This window comes from Arachis hypogaea, chromosome 2 (assembly GCF_003086295.3).
Source record: "Arachis hypogaea cultivar Tifrunner chromosome 2, arahy.Tifrunner.gnm2.J5K5, whole genome shotgun sequence".
Lineage (NCBI taxonomy): Eukaryota > Viridiplantae > Streptophyta > Magnoliopsida > Fabales > Fabaceae > Arachis > Arachis hypogaea.
Genome location: NC_092037.1, coordinates 1,205,576 through 1,228,630, shown reverse-complemented (window position 1 = coordinate 1,228,630; position 23,055 = coordinate 1,205,576). Strand labels below are relative to the sequence as shown.

Genomic DNA, 23,055 nt, shown 5'->3' with positions numbered 1-23,055 from the left:
TCATAACAAATAAGACTTTGAATGCTTTTAGAGTTTATAAGTGCTTGTTTGGGTGCCATTATCTTGATAAAAAAAAATCTTTTTTTTTATTTTTTAACATGTTTAGCAAATTTATAGTAGTAAAATAAAAGCACTAGAAAAATAAAAAACATCTTTTTTGAGAAAGGTAATTTACTTCTTTTTTTTAAAGATATTTTTTTCTTAAAAAAAAGATGTTTTTCATATAATAAATAAATAAAAAGTACTTTTATATCGTTATACCCAAATATAATTGATAGATAAAAAGATCTTTTTACATGAAATACCCAAATATAAAATTACTTTTACTTTTTTATAAGATCTTTTAAAAAAAGATAACTCCAAACAAACTTTAAAGTTGAAGTAGAGAAGCAATATAAAAAGCAAATTAAGATTGTGAGATCAGATAGAGGTAGAGAATTCTACAAAAGAGACTGGATATGGATAAACATCTAGTCTATTTACAAAGTATCTTCAAGAGTATGATATTGTGGCATAATACACCATGCTTGACACACTAGATCAAAATGATGTAGATAAAAGAAGAATCAGACTTTGCTGAATATGGTGAGGAGTATACTTAACAACTCCAATCTTCTTTTATTTTTGTGGAGTGAAACCTTTAAGACAACCGTGTATATATTAAATGGAGTTTTCAATTAAGACAGTTACTAAAACGTCATTAAAATTATGAAAATGTTGAAAACTTAGTTTGAATCATATACGCATTTGAGATTGTCCTTCTAAAATTTGGTTTATAATCCACAAAAAAGGAAGTTAGACCCAAAAAAAATAAGTGGCTATTTTATAGATTATACAAAAAAGTCTAAGGGTTATATGTTTTATTGTCTCCCTCACTCATGTAAAATAGTTAAATCTAAAAAAACAAAATTTTTAGAGTATAATATGAAAAATGGAAGAAATCATTCTCTTAATTTGGTCCCCAATTCAAAGCATCATAACAAAACACTCTAACTCTATCTCATGGTTCAAGAATTAAAAGTTTTAAATAGAATTAAAGATTATTAACAATAGCTAGAGGTAAGTAGATTACTAATTTTATAAAATAACTAATAGAATAAGTGTTTGTTTTGACGTTGTTAAGTTGATAAAAAAGATTTTTTTTTAAAAATAAAAAATATCTTTTTTTATTTTTTAGCGTGTTTGGTAAATTTTTAGTAGTAAAAGTAAAAACACTAGAAAAATAAAAATATTTTTTTTGAAAAATTATAATTTATATCTTTTTTTAAAAGAATTTTTTCTTTTAAAAAAATATTTTTCACGTAATAAATAAACAAAAAGTACTTTTATATAGTTACACAAAAATATAATTGATAAATAAAAAGATCATTTTGCATAAAATATTCAAACAAGAAATTACTTTTATTTTTTTTATAAAATCTCTTAAGAAAGATAACTTAAAAAATATATTTTTTTAAAAGATCACCCAAATAAATTCTAAATATAGAATGGAATAAATTGTCTAGAATTTTTTAACAAAAGTCAGAACAAAATTAAAATTTAATCAAATTGATAGTGTTTTTTTTTTAAATAATCATGGATGGGTGGGGAAACATAGTTCACTTTTTTATTTTTAATATTGGATTAACAATGGTGTTTTTCTAAATTGTGATTAACTGTGATATTTTTCTAAAATGTGGAATGATTTAATATACGGAATATAAATCGGACCGACCGATTTTTAAAGTATACAAATCAGACCGTTCGATTTATGTACTCGACCGTCTGATTTGTGTTGAAAAAATTAAAAAATTTGGAGTACACAAATCGGACCGTCCGATTTGTAGAGGTACAAAAATCGGACCGTTCGATTTGTGAGAGATACACAAATCGGACCGTCTGATTTGTGTTTAAAAAAATTAAAAAATTTGAGATACAGAATCGACCCTCCGATTTGTGTACTTCTACAAATTTAAAAAACACAACAAATTACAATGTTAAACTATATCACCACTTCTACTTCCATAACAAAAAAAATTAGCCAACATATTTGGTTTGGTAAAGCTTTTGCTTTTTAAAAGTAGCTTATGAAAGCTGTCTTTTAAAAGACAGCTTTTTAAAAGCTGCAGCACTTACGTTTGGTAAAATCAAATTAAAAATTGCTTTTAATAAGTACAAGCACCATAATTGTGTTTGGTAAAACAGCTTTTAAAAGTTGAAAAAATTATAATAAACATGTTTATAACAAAAAAATAATTTTTTTTTCAAATTCTTTAAAATTTTATATAATATTTTAAAATAAAATAATGTTAAAATAAAAAATTCATAATAAACATAAATATAATAAATAAATTCTTCTATTTTTTAACTTTAATATGTGATAGAGATGTATTTGTGTTGAAATTTGTGAAGATTAGGTTGAAAAATAAAAAATATATGAAGATTGTGTTAGATTTTATGAAAGTTAGGAAGAGAAGTTAGAAATATATGAAGATTTTAATGGCAATATAATAGCGGGAAATATGTGCGGGAAAATGAAAAAAATTTGGTAAGCATAAGCCAGCTTTGAAAAGCTCCCTCCTAGGTACTTTCAAAAGCACCCCTAACTTTTAAAAGCTGCAAGCACGCACTTGAGCTTTTTAATTTACCAAACGTAAAATGACGTGCTTGTGCTACCTTCTGAAAAAGCTTTACCAAACCCAGCCTAGAATGAAGTAAATGTTTTACATGAAATACCCAAATTGCCCATCCCTAAATCAGGTGAGTAAAAAGTTGAATGAAGCTTGGTTGAGATGGATGAGGTATTAGGTTGGTAGTTACTAGCTAGGAAGGAAGAAGGAAGAAGAAAGAAAGAGATTAGAGAGATGGAGGTGGAGCTGGAGCCTCGAGTGAAGGCTCTTCCGTACAAGGTGAAAGCCATGTCCAGGGAGTCCCCTTCTCAGAAGGCACTTCACGTTCTCGACACCGACCTCCGCACTCACTGGTCCACCGCCACCAACACCAAGGAGTGGATTCTTCTCGAACTCGATGTCCGTACATTTCATTCTCTTCTTCCTTCTATTTCCAGGGTTTTTATTTTTAAGTCTTCATGGATGCTTAGTCACTACTTAGTACTTAGGTTTGGATTTCTTTTAAGTGTAACATCGCTCAGCTTAGTTTACCCTCTTGTTGGTTTTGTGATTGGTAGTTTTGTTTCAAGAATGATAAATTGGTGATGAACAAGTACTTGGGTTTGGCCTTGTATTGAGGTTTTCATGCTTCAAAAATAGGAAAAAAAAATACTTGTTAGGTATAAAATTTGCCAGAATTATGTGGCAGACTATGATTTGAACTCTTTAGATTTGTTAACCCATGATTTCCTCCAACCGCAAAAGATTGCCAACTTCTTCTGGCAGGAGAAATTCTGGTCATGTAGCATGGTTTGAGCATTAATCAATTTAAAGATTGAGTGATGTGAATAGGATGTTTCGTGTTGATTCCTTTCGAATTGGTGTCAAAATGCTAGATAAATCTTTTCGTGTGGGATTAAAGTTGTTGTACAAATTTATCATTGTGCATCTCTTCACATCACTAAGTGGTATTTGTATGCTCATGTTGCAGGAGCCTTGCCTATTGTCACACATACGGATTTACAACAAGTCTGTACTTGAGTGGGAAATTGCAGTTGGATTGCGTTACAAGGTTAGTGGAAAATTCTTAGACAATGATAATTGGAAACTTACCCTCATTTGGAGAGAGATGCACTTGTGTTTGTTCAATATTTGAATTACCTATGTGACTTATGATTTAACTGTGTTTTCCAAGATCAAAAGTGTCATTATGTAATCCTTACTGATTATATTACTGATTATATTTGCTTGCCAGCCTGAGACGTTTCAGAAAGTTCGACCACGTTGTGAAGCACCTAGACGTGACATGATCTACCCTACAAACTATATTCCATGTCGATATGTGAGGATATCTTGTTTGCGTGGGAATCCCATTGCCATTTTCTTCGTTCAGGTATGCTTTTCTTTCTGATGTTCATCATGTGACAAATTAAATCTTATCGAATTGCTATCCACCCCCCGCCTCCCTCTCCCTTGTTGCAGTTGATTTTTCTATGCCACTTTTGTTGGTAACCTAAGCTTCATATTATTATTATTTCCTTAACAAAATCAGAGATAATGGTGGAGGGAGTTATGCAATTGGAAGTTTTTGTCTATTTGGAGGCGAAGTCAATAAATGAAAAACAAGATTTACAACAAAAAACACTAAGGAATCAAAAGTTCAGGTTCTTGAGTTGGTAAAATTGAAAGTGAAGGGTAGAGGGAAAGAAATGCATTAAATAGGTGGCATTATTTATAGAGGATAGGAAAAAAGCTATGGAACTGCCTCAAAACAAAATAATACCAATCCAAATATCTTCCGAAAACGTAATGTGGGAACCCTTCTCAAATGTGAGGAGAATATAGAATGGAACGACAATAAATCCTGATAAATAAATTTCAAGGCACTAATATGATTAACTTGCACAATTGGTGTTCCACCCATTCAGATGCAAGCCCAGTTGACTTGATGACATTACGGTGTAGGTTGTGGAGAAAATGCTAAAGCCCTTAGTTGTCAATGCTTTGTTCGTGGACTCCAAATCAGCAAAGCCCAAGTCCCTTTGCTTTCATGGTTCACAAATACCTCCCAACTAACAAGGTGGTCTCTTCTACAACTATGTACCTTTCACAAAAGAAAGTTCTGCATAAATTTCTCCATTGTTCTGAAAAGGGAGAGAAAGTGAAACTATATGGGGATTTTAGACAGACATAAATAAATAAGAGAGATTTGGCCTCAAAGAGCTTCTTTATTGCATATTTTTGTTCAATTTATCGAAATGCTAACATAAATGATCAAGACGTTAGATAACTTTGAGTCAGTTGTTATATCGATGAAAATTATAAGGTGGTGGAAATATGTCAATGCATTATGCAGATGTTAATTGAACCTTCCCCTTCCTCTATATTTTTGAAAGAGGGTAACGCACAGTACAAGGCATAATGTGTTTATATCAGGAAGATAAACTAAAATGCAAGCAGATTCACATAAAATTAACGAGGCAGAGAAGGAGCTCTAAAGTTCTACTAACTTATCTTTTTTTTTTTTTTTTCCAGCAATCTCTCTAGAAATCTTTATTTGTTCTTTGTTTCTAATGTATTGGGAATGCCCACTTCTTTGTTACTGTTGGTCTTTTATGACCTTGTGTACTTCCTTATTGCATATATGAAAATACCTTATCTTTTTGGGAAAAAGAAAATGATTCATAGAAAAGTAATGCAAAGCTCAGCCCTTGTTATACAATACATCTAGACTAAGTTTTAGACTCTTTCCTTTTTTCAAACACACAAATTGTTTCTTCAGTTACTTTTTGAGCTTCTGAGGCGAATTAATGATTTATTAAGCATTTTAGGTTCGTATTCTTACACTTACTATATTATAAGTGTTTGTAAGCTTATCTCTATAGGGGACTTTCCCTCTCAGACATGTTGAGAGATTGGAAAAAAAAGCTATGTTTATAGATAAACCTTTTGTTTTGTATAGGGGAACCCTTATCCCCAATTTGTATCATCCTTCTTCTCATCTTAACGAAATGCTTTTCTATAAAAAAGAAGGTTTAAATTTCAAATGATTGTCATTTGGCGTTACTAAACTTGTTTTTAACAATCTATCTCTTGCAGCTGATTGGAGTTTCTGTGGTTGGTCTTGAGCCCGAGTTTCAACCAGTTGTTAATTACTTGCTACCACATATTATATCACACAAACAGGATCCTCATGACATGCATCTCCAGGTTGATTGAATTTTTGGTTCCATAAATATGGTTATTGTGTAATTTATTTTGTCTATTATTATTATTATTATTATTATTGTTATTATTATTGTTTGTTTCTATTTCTGATGCTTCATAGTTTTGTAGTTATTGCGAGACTTGACGAGTCGGTTACTTGTATTTCTTCCACAACTAGAGGTGAAATTCGGGATTCTTCTTTCATGATTTTATCACAATTCCATTTTTTCCCTATCCTTCTTAAGTATTGATTGTGCAATGTTTATGAACTTCAGGCAGACCTTACAACCTTTCCAGATAGTCCAGAGTCTAGCCTACGCTTTATATCCATGCTTGCGGGTCCTCTTTATCCCATTCTTCATGTGGTGAATGAACGGTTAGATTGCTTTTTCTTGTTTGTTGCCAGTGCAAGTTTTGTTTGGTACTGGTTTTATTTGTTTATAGTTCCTTGTCTTGGTTGGGTTTTCTTGACTAATGTCATATTCGAAATTTTGGAAACGAAGTGTTGTTATATGTTAGTCTTATAGAGAACCCAATGGTACAAATTGTTGTATAGCCCACCCTACCTGCTGGGAAAATGCCAGCTATTTTGCTCATTTTGGTGCTTCTGGCTTAAATTAACATGCACTCAATTTGTAAGAATTTTGATGTGGTTTTATTGTACATACCTAATCTGTACTAATATACTCTCTATCACTTCTAAAACTGTATCTCCTGAAGTACAAATCTCAAATGCATCTGTATCCATATTGATTATTCTGTAATTGCAGGACTTCTTCAAAGCCTTCAGGAAATATCACAGATCTTGATATCTCCAAAAGTAGTCAACCCTCGACGGCTTTAACTGTTTCCTCTAACTTTGAGGTAGCTTCTAGAATCATTTGTCTGATATCTTGTCCACTTGCCTTTATTAGCAAACTTTTGCTTTTCAATTGTATTTTTGTCTTTTTCTGCCACTCTGTATGCGCTGTTCTTGGCTTTCATGGGATGAGTTTGTCTGTTTCAACTTTAAAATTCATATTCATGAATATACTGCCTGATCCCTTAATCTCACTACGATCCAGGGTTCAATATTTCTTTATTTATTTTCTTAATAAGAAAAGACATCTTCATTAGAGAAGTGAAACAATGTGTTTGGAGCATTAGATAAGATATTCTTCTTTAGGATTCAACACCAATAAACGAAGAGGAAATAGAAAAAACAGTGCCTCTTTTTTTCCACCAAATAACAACACAGAATGTTACTTTAGTTGACATTTAATGAGATTCTCAATTTCTCATTATTTATTACAGAATCTAGTCCATTAGGTTTTCACTGTCTTTTATTTTTATCTTTGTGAAGAAGTTTCACAATCTCTTGTAACATGCTTTCTCCCAATATTTATTTTTTAATTAACAAGAACAATAGAGCCTTATCCCACTAGGTGGGGTTGGCTACACGGATCAATGATGCTATTCAGTCTTGTAAGGTATGATGTATGGTTAGATGTCTCTAGATCTTCTCATTCAAAGTCTTAGTTTTCCCTCTGCCTCTAACCTTTGGTGTATCTTCACTCTAATCTACCCTCGTTACATGGTCTGGTAGTCTTCTCTCAACATGTTCAAACCACATGAGACAGGATTCCATCATCTTTTCAACATAGGTGCCACTCTGACTTTCTCGCACGTCCTCTTTCCTAATTCTATCTATTCCTATATAGTCATTCATTCATCTAAGTATCCTCATTTCGGCCACACCAAGCTTATGTTTGTGTTCTCCATTTACCATCCAACATTCTGTTCCAAACAACATAGCTGGTCTAATGGCGGTGTGTTTTAAAGGTATTTTATTTGTAGCTCAAAACACTCCTCCATTTTGACCAACCAACTTGAATCATATGGTTTTACATCATCTTTTTTTCCATGGTTTTGAATAATGCAACCAAAAAAGTAATTCACCTCAAGACCTCAACCAAAATAATTCTTTGATTAAAATAATATTTTTTTAATCCAAAAAAGAAGATAAGGAAATCTCCTTAACCAAAAGTAGAGCTTAAAAGAAAAAAACAATTGAAAACTTCATTACAAAATGGCCTCTTTAATTATATACCACATTATTTATACAGAAATCCATGGGAAAAAAGCAGTCTCCTCCTGGCTTTTTCTTGATTATTATTATGGGATTTGCTAGTGAGTTCCTAAGGGCATTTGTTAAGGAGACAAAAGTGGAAAACTTTTGAAGTGTTTAATGTATTCAATGGATTTGAAACTTAAAACATTTCCTTTTATATAAAACATTCTACTTTTCTCAAGGATAATCATGAGCAAAACCTTTATATTATTTTCCCTCCATCTACTTATTCTTAATTATTGAGGGTTACACTTGTATGACGTTTCTCACTCCTCTACTGTTTTTTTTCAATGCAGCCTAGGAGATCACGAAGTACATCACCTCTTATCTTGTCTGCGCATCGAGCCATAGTTTTTAGGCCAGATGCAATTTTTGTGCTACTGAGGAAGGCATATAAAGATTCTGATCTTGGATGTGTTTGTAGAACGGTATTAGTCATGTACTTGCCTGAATAAATTCTTGTTTTACATTGACTTGTGAATTTATCCTCCTTTTTTTCCCCTGCTCAATCCATTCCAAATGTTCATTTTCATTTTTATTTCTGGGTATATTATTTCTCTTGTTTCAGGCAGCTAGAATTATGCAGAAGTTCATAAACCCTGACACCGATCAAAATGTATCTAACCCTCAAAATGATATATTATCTATTTCGGAAGAAAAATCAAAACTTGAACTGTCGAGTTCTTTCACCTTATTTGACTATTCAAGCCTCTTCGGTGAGGAGTTCCGGATGCCAGATGAGCCTTGGGATTGCAGTTATCTTAATATATTGGATATTGCAGCACTGGAAGAAGGAATCTTAAATGTTTTATTTTCTTGTGCGTCACAGGTTTGTTACAGTAAAATGATATATCATTCCTTGAGCCTATCTTTTTCTCAAATTTCTTTTTATTTTGCACACTGTTTGATACATTGTTGTTTGCAGACTGTCCTTTGCAGCAAGCTGGCAGAGAGAGCTTCAGACTTTTGGGCTGTGCTGCCACTTGTACAAGCTCTGCTTCCAGGTTGAGTGTTAATAATGAGTTGATGTTGTGGTTAAAATCAGGTTTACAGCATAATGAAGCCATTTTGGGTCATTGAAATAACGAAGACTTTTGAAATGGAATGCTACCCTAGTAAAAAATGATGTGCTAATTTCCTCATCATTTTATTTCTCCTTGATAGCTCTGCGCCCATTGGTGAGCAATCCTTTTGAAATTGTTGATGAGACTTTTTCGCTATGGAAGCAGCCTATTGTACAACAGGCCTTATCCCAGGTTATGCTTAAAAAGCTTTTTTATTGGGGAATGGATCTTCTCAATTTTTTTTCAATTGAGAGAGTAAAGTGTGATCTCTAACCCTTCAATGATTTCTCTTTCATGTTTTCTCTTGGTCCCACTTATAAAATTAATGGTGAGAGATCACACTTTATCCTATCAAGTGAAAAAAAAAATTGAGAGGATTCCATCCCTTTTTATTGATTCTATTTTCTGGATGTTTTATACATGTTCTTTTTAAAATCTATTTTTGATGATTTTCTTAGACTTTGTTCTCCTGATGTGGGCCATGTATGCAGATTGTCGCTACAGCAACATCAGACGCATATCGACCACTTCTTCATGCATGTGCTGGTTATCTCTCTTCATATTCACCATCTCATGTACGTCAACTGCTATTTCTTAATGGTTAATTTTGTTCTTGAATCATCTATATTCTGTGGTCTTCTGCTTGATTGGATCACATCTCCAGTCACTCTAGCTATGTGGATCACATCTTCTGTCATTCTTGCTATTATTTTCCTCTAGTCTGGTGTAGACAGTTTATCAGAGGTTGGATTGATGTTTCTATTATTAAAAGAATAAATACATTAATAATGTTCTTATATATTGAATGAGTCGTGTATTTCTTTCCAACAGTTTAAACTTTCAGGAGACAAGTCATCTTCTATTTTATTATTTTATTCATTTATTTTGATTATTTTGATAGTTCGTTATATCGTATACGTTGCATCTATGACCAAGTGGTCTAAAGTTTAATCCTCATTTACTATAGTTTGCTATAATTAACTATAAAGTAGATAGAATAGAAGTATTCCGTAATAAATTGTACACCTACTCTCTTCTGGGTTAGCCACTTACTTCAAATAAACTATTTTGTAGGCTAGGGCTGCATGTGTGCTGATTGATTTGTGCTCTGGTGTGCTAGCACCATGGATGACTCAGGTGATTGCGAAGGTAGGTTCAACCTGATTCCATATGATTTAAGAAATACTCTGGGGATGTTATGTTCCTTGTTTTGTTTTTATATGTACTTGTCATTATCATTATTTTTTATCATAATCATCCTCATCTTATTAAAAGTTCACCAGTCACCGCCACCCATAAATACCAAACCTGGTTTTATGTTTTATCTATGCTCGCTCCGTATCATGTTCAAATTTCTATGTTTTATCTAATGCTTTTGTTTGGAGTTAGGGAGTTAGGAGGTTGGGATTTTATTGTATTGCGCTATCTATGCTACTCTTTGATCGAGTTTTAGGGTTGGTTTCTTTCACTTAATTGCTGATTTTCATATAGGCTTTATATTACCTAAATAGTAAATAGCTATTTTGATCCCTAAAAGATTCAAGTTTTGACAAAAGGACCCCTAAAAGATATACTCTGTCAAAATTATCAAATGTTTAGTCAAGGTTAACTTACTCAGTTAACTGTTAGCTTTTTTATGAAATTACTAATCTACCCTCACTTTCTCTCTCCATTATCATTGCCATCACCCCCACCTCACCACCATTTGCCTCAACCCATCCCACTGCCACCACCCCATTGCCATTGCTCTTCACTCACTCTCACTGCCACCATTCCACCCTGCCATTGCCCCTCCCCACCCACTACCATCACCCCTCACTGACCACCACCAATGTCATCACCATCATTATCATCGTTATCAACAACACCACAAACCGTAACCCCACTCCACCACTTTCACCCCTTACTGTTGTGGCCATCATCATCATTTTCCCCTTACCCACAAACCCACCACCACTACAGCTCCAATTTCTACCGCCATTGCCTCATCCTCATCATCTTCTAGTTCTCCATCTCTCCGTCTTCACTTCCTCCTCCGGTGAGGGTGATGCTTGCATTTCTTTTTCCCTTTCTTTTTAAACAAAGAAAAGTGATTTTATGATGTAGGCTTTGTAACTTCACATGCTCCCTTACACAACCGGTACTGATTCTGGATAAAAGAGGAGGGTGTGTTAAAGTCAAAGGTCAACACTGATTTTTGAATTTTTAGTTTTTTATTACCTAGTTGTATGAGACTGGATGCCGGATGATAAAGATAAACAAGGAAGCTTAACGTTGCAATGATGAGGATGAATTGGACAATTGGAACCAATGTGTTAGTGGAAGTAGTTGGGGTACCAGTTATTGTTAAAAAGATGGACTTATATGTTTGGGGAATGCTAGTCTCACCCCTTAGCATTAGCATATATATATACATATTAGATTTTTTTTAAAAGGAATTTTCTGCTATTTGAATGAATTTCTAACTTAATAGTATATATAAATATATGTAGGAAATTCTTGTGGAGTAAATGTTCGATTTTGTATTCTGTGTTATGGACATATGCCAAGATTTAAGTGTTGGTATTAAATATTGTTTGTTTCCTTATCTATGGGATTGCTTTGCATAGGTTGATCTTGCTTTGGAGCTGATGGAGGATCTTTTGGGTGTCATACAGGTTTGTTTGTCAATCTTCAATACATCATGTTCTTCTTGGGTGCTGATCGTTATTTCTTGCATTATGACATTCAAACTACCTTTAGGTAGTTTTGCTTTGGCATCTTGTGCAATGCATTTGTTGAATGAATTAAGTTGCTGTGCCTGAAAGTTCGTTCCATACTCCCATTTTTTCTGGTGATAACTGTTCTTTACTAAGCTTAATCTTATGGTCTCTAGCTAAGATTAGCATGTTTTTCAGGATGCCCACAATTCACTTGTTCATGCTCGTGCTGCCTTGAAGTATATCTTGCTTGCTCTGTCCGGGCACATGGATGACATTTTGGGGAAGTATAAGGTACTTCACTATAAATGAGAATTAAAATTGTTGCTTCCCTTTCCATTATTGTTGGTACATTGTATCAAGACGTTTCAGTGCCATACTAACTAACCTTGAAGTTTAAGCTAGAACTTGGAGGCCTATGAATAGTGATGAAGTTGTTGCACTGTGCTCAAGACATTTCACACACAGAGGGAGTGTTGTATAGAAACGACTATTTGGAACGACTATTTGGACAATTATGTAATAACAAGTGAAGTACACAATATGTGCAAGCATGGTACATTGGACACATCAGGATAAAGTGCCTTAATTGGCCTGACCACTAAAAAATGTCATTGGCATTAGTTAAGCACCTATATTCAAATAAATACCTTGGATTTTCACAATGGTTTATCAATAGGAAAAGTACTATCATGTGAAAGAAGAGTAACTCAAGTTTAAAATCTATACAAATATTTCTCAAAAGTACTCTGCTAAGTGACAAAATCAAGGGAATCCATATAAAATGTGTCATGGTGGCTGAGATGGGATCCAAAATCAGAATATTCTGTATGTTTGAATATTCTATATGTTTATAGTGATAACTCCATCGAGGGAGAAAAAAAAAAAGGGATTCTTGGACACACAAAATTAGAACTATGCTAAGAAGTAAAAAAATATAACTATTCTAAGAAGAAATGCATTACAGACATGCTGAGGTTCAGATAAAGCGAACTTCTATGCATAGGACTCCCAGAATTCAATGTGAGATCCCTAACGTTCAGGGAGGATGTTAGAGCAAGCTGAAATAACTCACTGGTAACCTGGACATATAATCATGTGTCAGCTCACTTGTTGTTTATAGCTCATCCAAGCAGTTAGTTTTGGTCCATATCTGGGCCAGAGAATTGAGTGATGCCCTTTTATATTGTAGAATTTGATGTTACATTCTTTTAGGCTCCATTTGGTCTCTCTCTCTCTCTCTCTCTCTCTCTCTCTCTCTCTCTCTCTCTCTCTCTCTCTCTCTCTCTGTTGCCTCCTCCATTGATTCGTTGCTGTCACCGCTGACGCCACCTCTCTCACCCTCTCCATTGTTCTTTCCCTTTGTCAATGTATCTCTTTTCTGTTTTTATTCTTTCTTTCTTTTTTTTTCCGAAAAAAAAAAAAGTTGGAATTGATATTTTATTTGAGGTAATATTTACTAGTTCTAGGTTTTTATTTGGAGTGATGATATTTTTTGTCAAGAATGATGTTTGAAGAAGGTGGATGAGGTTTGTTAATATTTACTCCTACATGTGCCAATTCCAGGAAGTTAAACACAGAATCCTCTTTCTTGTGGAGATGCTGGAGCCTTTTCTTGATCCCGCCATTGCTGTATCGAAAAGCAAAATAGCTTTTGGGAATCTTCCAGCTTCTTTTCAAGAAAAACAGGAACACAACTGCATGATTGCTCTAAATATCATCCATATTGCAGTACGAAAGCCAGCTGTACTACCTTCTTTGGAATCAGAGTGGAGGCATGGATCTGTGGCTCCTAGGTAATGCATGGTTTTCTTGTGCTGTAGCTTAGGGATTTATCAACTCTTTCAATGCGGTGTTTTTCTGTTCATGTAATCATATTGTATGTTGTTGATCTTCCCGTTCTAACAACCACGTTGTGAATGAATTATATTTTAGCAAAATTCTTTGGCAGCCACATAAAATGCAGTTGACTTTGTGTGTGGCTATTGTTGTTAATGTTTAGGGGTGAATAAAACTAATATTTATTTTAAGATGAAGAAACTTGTTAGGATCTATTTATTCTGATATTATGTTACTCTTTTACTTCCTTTTGCAGTGTGCTTCTCTCCATATTGGAACCGCACATGCCATTGCCACCTGATGTTGACCTCTGTAAGTCTGCCTCCAAACCAGCAGAACCAGAAACTGTATTGTCACCACTCTCATCTGTTTTTAATGGTAGTAGTGGTTTCTCTAAGCCAAATGGGCAAGATGAATCTGATGGAAAATCAGATGTTTCAGAAACAGCAGGAAAATCTGATTCCATTGAAGACCGCAATCTACTTTTTGCCCCACCAGAATTGCAGAATATTGCCTTGACCAAGTTTTCTAGCATTCCTAGTCAAAATAATTCTGTCGCAAACTTTGGGGATATGAGCGCCGAATCAAGTCAAATGGTTGAAAAACATTCCACTGATGTTCTCTTGAATGATGGTCGGGGTTTTGACTATTTAAACTTGCAAGCAGATTATTTTCAACTTTTGAACTACCATGATTGTGAGCTTCGTGCTTCTGAGTTTAAACGCTTGGCTTTAGATTTTCATTCTCGAAGTGATATTACTGTTGAAAGCCATGATGCTGCAATTGATGCATTGTTATTGGCTGCAGAATGCTATGTAAATCCTTATTTCATGTTGTCTATTGGAGCCTCTTCGAAACTTGTGGACCTTTTCAACATCAATGCAAGGAAAACATTGCAGTTTCACAATATTAAGCAGTTAAATAAGGCTTCTGGAACGAATAAAGCTAATTTGGAAACAGTAGCAAATTTAGAAGGAAAAAGAGATAAACTTGTTTTTCACATACTGCTTGAGGCTGCTGAATTAGATAGAAAATATCATTCAACAATATCTGATGGTGAAGATTGTCCTTATTTTACTGAGGGATTTGATGAGCAGGTTATCAAGCTGTCTCCACATGATATACAATATGCTGATGCTCTTACATTGGTTCGACAAAACCAAGCTTTGCTATGTAGCTTCCTAATCCAACGACTGCGGCGAGATCAAATCTCTATGCATGAGATTCTTCTGCAGAGTCTTTTGTATTTTTTGCACTCTGGCACCAAACTATATTGTCCTCCAGAGCATGTGATAGATATCATTTTAAAATATGCTGAAGACTTGAACAAGATGGTGTCATCTTTCCATCAGCAGCTAAAGGAAGGCAGTTTGCATTTGGCACAAGAAAGAACACAAGGGGTAGAGCGACGTTGGTTGCTGCTGCAACAACTTGTAATTGCTTCAAGTGGTGGAGATGACAAGGAAAAATTAATAACAAAAATCCAGAATAATTGCCTGTCTGGAAACTTAATTCCCTTTTCTGCATGGATGCAGAGAATTTCTCAGTTCTCTTGTTCACCATACCCTTTGGTTCGATTTTTGGGTTGGATGGCAGTATCTCACAATGCAAAACAGTATATGAAGGACAGAATGTTCCTTGCATCAGATCTGTCTCAGCTATCACACTTACTTTCGATTTTTGCTGATGATCTTGCTGTTGTTGATAGTGTTGTCGATGGAAAGTATAAAGATGTTAAACTTGAAGATTCCAGGGGCGAACATGATTCTTCAGCTAAAAGAGAGTTTGAACAGTGTAATCAAAACCGTAAGGACAACTCTTTCCGCGCAATCTATCCTGAGCTCTGGAAGTTCTTTCCTAGTGTGAAAAAGCAATTTGAAACTTTTGGGGAAGCTATTTTGGAAGCTGTTGGTTTGCAACTGAGATCTGTTTCTTCTGCTCTTGTGCCTGATGTTCTGTGTTGGTTTTCTGAGTTGTGCTCGTGGCCATTTTCATTTGCTTCTTCAATTGGTAATGAAAATTTAAAGGGCTATAATGCAAAGAATGCAAGAGCTATAATCCTCTATATACTTGAGTCTATTATAGTTGAGCACATGGAAGCCATGGTTCCCGAGACACCTAAATTGGTGCAAGTGTTGGTTTCACTCTCAAGTTCTACATACTGTGACGTTTCATTTCTTGAATCTGTATTGCGTATATTGAGGCCTATCATTTCATATTCTTTGTCCAAGATCTCACATGATGAAAGGTTGTCGGATGGTGATTCCTGTCTTAACTTTGAGGAATTATGCTTCAATGTTCTATTTGATAAAATTAAGCAGAAGAATGAGATAGAAGGAAATTCTGATGATAATGGGTACAATGTAGCACTGGCTATATTTATTTTGGCATCAATTTTTCCTGACTTATCTATTCATTACAAGAGAGACTTTTTGCAGTGTTTATTAAATTGGGCAAACTTTCCTGATATCGAGCCAACCACTTCTTTCTATGATTATCTAAGTGCATTTCAATGTGTTATGGATAACTGCAAAGTCCTGTTAGTGAATACACTAAAAGCCTTTGGTCTTATTCCTCCTCAGCTGCCTCCTTTCCACCATGCGAATGATGGGGACATTTCTGATGATAACTCAAAGCCAAAGTCATGGTTTCTTAGTGATGTCTCTAACACTATAATTGAGAATGATGCTCATAAGATTGAAATGAATAATGCTATTGATGATGTTGATCAGTGCCATTTGCATTCTGATGATCTAGAGAGCTTTTCCAAAGACATAGAGGGTCTCATTAATGAGCTTAATCCAGCTATTGAGCGCTGCTGGAATCTTCATCATCAGCTAACCAGAAAACTGACAATAAGTGCAGCAGAGTGTGTTGTCTATTTAAAATCTTTGACATCAGTTTCTCAAAAGTTTAAGAGTACTGAAGATTATGAAAATTCTTCCCCTGTTAAATCATCTGAACTGTCCACACATCATTGGACAACAGGTCTTGAAGGCCTTTCTGAATTGATCTTAATGCTCCAAGAAAACCATTGCTGGGAAGTTTCTTCCTTGATAGTTGATTGTCTACTTGGAATTCCCAGTGGCTTTTGCCTGGATAATGTGATAGGCACAATTTGCTCTGCAATCAAGAAAGTGTGTTATAGTGCCCCGAAAATCTCATGGCGATTGCAGAGTGATAAATGGCTATCTTCTTTGATTGCGAGAGGTATCTATTACAGTCAAGAAACTGAACTTCCTCTAAAAGAACTATTCTGTATATTGCTGGGCCATGCTGAGCCTGAGCAACGAATTATAGCTATTAAACATTTGGGAAAACTTGTTGGCCAGTACACCAATGGAGAAAGAGCAGTTATATATTCTAAAATTTGCAGTGACTTGGTTCCAAATAAGGTTTCTGTATCTGTTCCAGATCATGTTCTCTCTCATCTGGTTTCCAATACATGGGATGAGGTCGTTGTACTGGCATCATCTGATTCCTCATTACAAATAAGGGTTCATGCAATGGCACTTCTTTCAAATTACATTCCATTTGCTGAGCGTCAAAAGCTTCAATCTTTTCTTATGGCAGCAGATACTATTTGTTGTTTGCATAACACGCAACAAGTGCATGATGGTCCTGTCCTACAACTTTCATTGGCACTTATTGCTTGTGCTTGCTTGTACTCACCAGTTGAAGATATTTCTTTAATTCCTGAAAATGTATGGAGAAGTATTGAGGAGTTAGGCTCAACAAAACATGGTATGGATCTTTAGCCTTTCTATTATGCTAAATAATCTTTACCATGTGGAATTGGCATATTGTAATTCGGATAATTTATGCTTGCTTATAACCATAAGTTCTATGCCCTATATTTTTTTCTAGATGGCAAGCTTGGGGACATAGAGAAAAGGACTTGTCAAGTTCTGTGTAGATTTAGAGACGAGGGAGATGAGGCCAAAATGGTATCTTGATCAATGCAGAAATTTTATATTTACGTTTTTCTTACCCCATGCTGATTTTCATAATTATCCTTATGTTAGGCCCTGAAAGAAGTAATTTCGTCAAGTTCTCCAAAGTATTGTGATCCAGAATTTGCCAACACCCGTGAATCTATTCTCCAGGTATAACAATTAATCATCATGTCATCCTTTTGATGAAAATCTAAATTTTAACCAGATTCATTCCTTTTATAGATACACCATATGTTTGATGTGTCTGTTTCATGACTGATGCCAATATTGAGTAACAAAACTTTGGGGTACTGCATGGACCTAGAGTGTTGCCTTATGACAATTGCTTTTGACAAACTGGATGGTATATTGTTGGGGGTTACTAACTTTTCCCAGACATTCCTTTTTATCTTTTGTGTTTATTCTTTCGATTAATAATGGGGTCTTACAGGGATTCTCCTTGTACATTGTCTGTATAAACTATTAGTGCTGATAATGACTTTTCTCAAGCAATTCAGTCAAATTCTGGCAACTATCTTAAAATAATTTAATGTAATGTTTTTAATAAACTGAAATCTACGTTTGCATAATATATTCAAAATCTATACAAATAAGTTATTTGTTCAAGTTTGTATTCATTGACACATGAAGTGTTTGTATTCAAAATCTATATCAGATAGTTTTAATTTAGTGGTTGGTATCAGTAAAAATTCTGTCACTTTAAGTTATTTAGTAGGGTAAAGTCAAACCAGCATCATTCTGTCCTAATCCCACATGCCCTTGAAATATTTAGCAAATTGCAATTTATGACTGCTTACATTAGGCAACAGTTTTAAAGGATGGTCATTTAGATACATGGTTAGATTTTGCATATCATTGCGTACTTTCACTTCTGATCCATGGTTACCTTCTAAACTTTGCTGACTTGAACAGGTCCTTTCCAACCTAACAGCCGTTCACTCGTACTTTGATATATTTTCAAATAAAATTGACCAAGATGATATGGTAAGCATGGTCAATTGAATCCATTTATTATTTTAAAAATTTCAACCTGTTACTTGTAATTGACCATTTTCTAGGAGGTAGAGGAGGCGGAGCTTGAACTAGACATTATACAGAAGGAAAATACACTACCAAAACAGACTAAGGATGCCAAAGACGGTAATCAGATTCAAAGTCTACCCGGTAAGTACTTTTAACTCCAGCGTATAAAGGTTCATGTAACCAAAACTAAACTTCCCCTGTAACTTTTTGTCATTGCGGCTACTGTTGTCGATTTTACAAAATTTAATCATTTTACAGCCTTGGAAAAGGATGTTTCACGGCTTCAGCAAATCAGAGAGTGCATTCGTTCCCTGTAAGTGATTATAAGATTCTTTATTTTTTTACCATAGTGATCATATGTTTCTTTTCTGAAGCAATGATAGGACTCCACTAGAAAGAGAATGCAAATGGGAGAAACCGTGTTAATAAAACAGCATTTACTTCCTTTGGCTGTGTTTGCTAGTGAGTTCTGTGGCTAAGTGTTTGGAAACCTATTCTTATGATTTTACCAGAGAAAAGTCCAAGCTCAAAGAAGATATTCTAGCTCGTAGGCAAAAGAAACTACTTATAAGACATGCCCGCCAAAAGTATTTAGAAGAAGCAACTCTACGGGAGGCAGAACTTCTTCAAGAACTTGATAGGTTCTTACCCATTATTGATAATTATACTGCTTTTGGCTCTTGATGGTAGTGAAATCTGATCTTTTTGAAAATGTTCAACAGGGAGAGAGCAGCTGAAATGGAAAAAGAGCTAGAGAGACAGAGGTTGCTGGAAATAGAGCGTGCTAAAACAAGGGAACTGCGTCACAATCTTGATATGGAGAAGGAGAGGAACACACAAGTAATTTCACTTTATCAACATGATTTTCCGTCCTGAATTATGTTAGCATTACTACATGTACTAGCCCTGTCCATTAAGTCTTACTAAATCTGTTAGTCAAGCATTACCCCTTGTAATGCTTAAGTTTAGGTGTAATCATGTATGTAATCCAGGTTTTGATCTCTAAGGCAGTTAGGTAGTCTTTGTTTTCTGTTTTTAGACAAAAAGGACAGAAACAGTGGGACAATAGATACCATCTACCGTGTCCATTCTTCAAAGGTATAAGTTGGTTTAAAAATCCTCCTGGAGACATGTCTTTTGTGTGTCTCTATTTTAGAAGCACATAAATTACTTTTTGAAATTTGTCCATAGACATGGATATTTTTAAGTTTTTGTTCTGCCCCTTCTCAAATAGTTTTTGTCCCCAAGGTCTCTAGCTCCTCTGTCTCAAAACACTTACCAAATGCTATCTTAGTAGACATATTTCCAATAGGTCATTAGAACACTAAAGTTGTAGCAACCTATTCTACAAACTGAATCTTCTCCTTCACAAAGTAACTGACAATCTGTGTGGTTGGACCTATCATGGAAGACTATATATAGGACATATATACAATTGCATGTTTATCACATTTTTGCTTAAATGTGGTAATTCAACAAATGTTCAGCTCCTTAGCAACTGCCTTAGCCATGAGATCATGTTTATCCTGTAAATTACTATGGAATTATGATTTTTTGATGGATGAAGAGGCCTTCTAGATATCAAGCACACCTATTTTTACAGTGCTTCTTGTGTGTGATACATTTGTTGGAGCAATTTTCTTCTGAGGAATTATTTTCTTCATAATTTTACTTCCGGGTTATCAGTTCAGTAATCATGACGGGTTCTGTTTGTGTAATTAAGCTGGTATCCTACACCTGCAGTGCCATTTTGTCTTTGTTGTATTGTCTTGTTGCCAACTATTTCCCAGGAGGATGCATTATTTTATATTTATTGACATGTCCATTTGTCAGACTTTCTTGATTGAGGCTTCGAGAATATAGTTATGGTGGTTTGATTCAGGTCCTCAAAATAATAATACCTTCCGATTGTATGCAGAGAGAACTCCAGCGTGAAATAGAGCAAGCCGAATCAGGACTTCGAACATCTCGACGGGACTATCCTTCCTCCACTCACAGCAGGTAAGCTATTATATCAAGTTACATTCCTTTTAGGTTTTCTTACAGAATAAAAAAATTCAGAAAAGACATCATATGGAAATTAATGGATGATGAAAGCCAACAAGAATAAGCTTAATATCCAGAATATTGTGTCGTAGGAATGAACACATTAGATAATATAAGATTGAAAATGAATGCGTTAGAAAGAAGTTGAATACTTCCTGTGGAAAAAACTTGGAAGAATATTGATATAGGCAGCTTGGTTGTGTAGGGAAGATTTACAAAAGCTCCGTTAAGGAGAGAGTAGATCAAATGGACGATAGTTCAATAAATTGAATAGGGAATAGGGAATCCAAGAAAACTATAGGCTTCCCGCTAAGAAAGTTACTCAGTAGTGATTTCTCTATCTTTATATGTAAGTTACAATATGGCGCTAAATACTTATAGATGGCTTTTCTTTTGTTTGCCTTTGGCTCTTCTAAAGGTGGATCACTTATGCTCCCAATTTCTTGTATCATTCTTGTTTCCTTCTTAATGATATTCTTCTTTTATTGAAAAAATAAATAAGTAATACGATGCTACAACATTTAATCCATGTAATTGGTCGCAGTTAGTGGCTCAAGGTTTGTTAATCGTTGTTTTGTGTTGCATAGGTACAATGTTGTATGTCTAACCATTAAGGATTGATTCTACTCCTCTTTCTTATATTTACATTGATCAAATTTGGATAAAGTTCTGATCTACAGTGTTTAGAGGTCATGTGGTTTCTGGACTTCTCATTAAAATTTGATTGATCAATTTTCCAGTAGTCCTTTTTACTTTTTTTTTTTTATGTTGATGTTACCTTGGATGGTCATACTTGAGGTTCATTAGGTTTTCATATTTTAAGTGATACACATGCGTGCGCATACACACACATGAATACTTGGCGGAAAAAAGGAAATTATGATGAAAAATGAAAGACTGCAAAAGTTGAGGTAGACAATTAATTCTCATAAGGAAAAAAGAGTAAAAAATAAATAAATAGATAAATAAATAAACAGATAAAAGAGGAAGGTCTATGCCAATGCTTGTTGTGGATGGAAGAAAAGATCTAGGTTTGGAAAAGCTTTAGAGAGAAAAAGGATGTAAGAGATAGGAGAGAATGGAAACCATGTAGAGGCAAAATCTTAGTTCAATTGTGGGCTAAAATTGTTGCCTGAAATAGTTTCTCGTATGTTCAAAGTTGATGGTGTCCATAGTAGAACACAATCTTCACTCCAGTGATATAATTATCTTTGTTGTTTGGATTTGCATGGTAAATTGGTTCAAATTTTGTTGTCTTGATCTTGCAGTAGACCCCGGGAAAGATTTCGTGAGAGGGAAAACGGAAGGTCTGCTATCGAAGGCAGCACTAGAGCTGGATCTGGGAGCTTACAGCCGGAAATTCCCTCCACGAGTTCATCAATAGGAGGCTCACCATCAATTGTTGTTTCCGGTCCCGGTCATTTCCCATCCAGCCTACCATCTTACGATCTCGTGATAGCCAGGATGACAGCAGTAGCTTATACGAAGAAAATGCTGATGGAAGCCGGGATTCGGGGATACCGGCAGCATTGGAGATCCAGAACTAGTGTCAGCTTTTGATGGCCAATCTAGTGCATATGGTTCCCAAAGGCATGGTTCAAGGGGAAGCAAGTCAAGGCAACTTGGTGAACGAAGAGAAAGGGATAACAGACGTGAAGGAAAGTGGGAAAGGAAACATTCATAGCAGTAAAGAACAGGGAATTTTTGTTCCTGATTACTAATTAGGGTTTATATATGTGCCATACTAAGCCTCCTTGTGGTTAGTTATTTCTTTTTTGGGAAACATGATCGTGTTACATGCTTTTGGGGACTCTAATTTTTACAATGTATTTTTTAGTATTGATATCATCGCATGTATATAGAATCTATTATTTGCTAAAGAACTCTTAATAACAATCGTTCTAACCATTTTATTGAACTAGCATATTGCAGTCCAACCATGACGACACACCGACCCATTCCATCACTTAAGTTGAGATAATGCACAAATGGCATCTTATATTCCTTTAGAACAGATTCAACTCCATATTATTCCTAGGCTCTCTAAAGATACGCTTCCTCCTAGTAATCCTCTCAAAGAAGACTACGATTCCTTCAGGAACCAGTGACCAAGTTACATAGCAAAAGGCCTAGTTCCCGCATCTATAAAACACAAGATGGAACGTAGTCCTTCATTGTCCACAGTTGAATACTTCAGGTGTCATTTGGTTGTTGTCTTGACAAAGAGAGGACAGAGACGTTGGAGGCAAAACGTTTCTTTCCAAGACAAATTTAAGATATTTTTGTACTTCTGAATTAGAGACACAAGATGTCTCCGAGACAATATTTAAGCAACTTTCTATACCTCCAAAGTTGAGTTAAATCTCAATTTGGCTCCTGAAATTTAACCCGATACTCACAATGACCCCATAATTTCGTTGGCCCAATTAGAACCCCCAAATTTGCAATTGTGGCTCCAACTTGTCCCTGCGATCATCTCCGTCACCAGAATGCTGATTGATGCAATGCATGCACGGGGACACA

General features: G+C 34.9%; 1 protein-coding gene across 8 annotated transcripts; it reads left to right on the top strand.

Moving 5' to 3' along the window:
- The first annotated feature begins 2,620 nt into the window (after positions 1-2,620).
- LOC112731122 (uncharacterized) lies at positions 2,621-22,409 on the top strand. Of its 8 annotated transcripts, none has more exons than XM_072212668.1 (27): positions 2,760-3,008; positions 3,580-3,660; positions 3,844-3,981; positions 4,554-4,668; positions 5,688-5,798; positions 5,925-5,975; positions 6,071-6,171; positions 6,566-6,659; positions 8,202-8,333; positions 8,474-8,734; positions 8,831-8,909; positions 9,070-9,161; positions 9,461-9,544; positions 10,044-10,118; positions 11,579-11,626; positions 11,867-11,962; positions 13,235-13,464; positions 13,764-17,251; positions 17,375-17,454; positions 17,533-17,613; positions 18,376-18,447; positions 18,522-18,627; positions 18,745-18,799; positions 18,999-19,127; positions 19,209-19,326; positions 20,405-20,487; positions 21,801-22,409. In XM_072212668.1, the coding sequence occupies exons 4-27, from the start codon at positions 4,588-4,590 to the stop codon at positions 22,090-22,092; spliced, it is 6,039 nt and encodes a 2,012-aa protein (XP_072068769.1). In that variant the 5' UTR covers positions 2,760-3,008; positions 3,580-3,660; positions 3,844-3,981; positions 4,554-4,587; the 3' UTR covers positions 22,093-22,409. The 8 variants fall into 8 exon arrangements, with proteins under 8 accessions (XP_025636622.1, XP_025636621.1, XP_025636623.1 ...); XM_072212672.1 differs by having other exon boundaries at positions 2,774-3,008; positions 8,474-8,723; XM_025780837.3 differs by lacking the exon at positions 4,554-4,668 and having other exon boundaries at positions 2,621-3,008; positions 21,804-22,409.
- The last annotated feature ends 646 nt before the right edge of the window (positions 22,410-23,055 follow it).

Excerpts from the sequence above, each read along its gene's own strand:
- LOC112731122 (XM_025780836.3), top strand. The coding sequence starts at position 2,844 with ATGGAGGTGGAGCTGGAGCCTCGAGTGAAGGCTCTTCCGTACAAGGTG. Across the intron at positions 18,800-18,998 it reads AGAGAGTGCATTCGTTCCCT|AGAAAAGTCCAAGCTCAAAG; the intron begins GTAAGTGATTAT and ends TGATTTTACCAG. Across the intron at positions 20,488-21,800 it reads CCTTCCTCCACTCACAGCAG|TAGACCCCGGGAAAGATTTC; the intron begins GTAAGCTATTAT and ends TTGATCTTGCAG.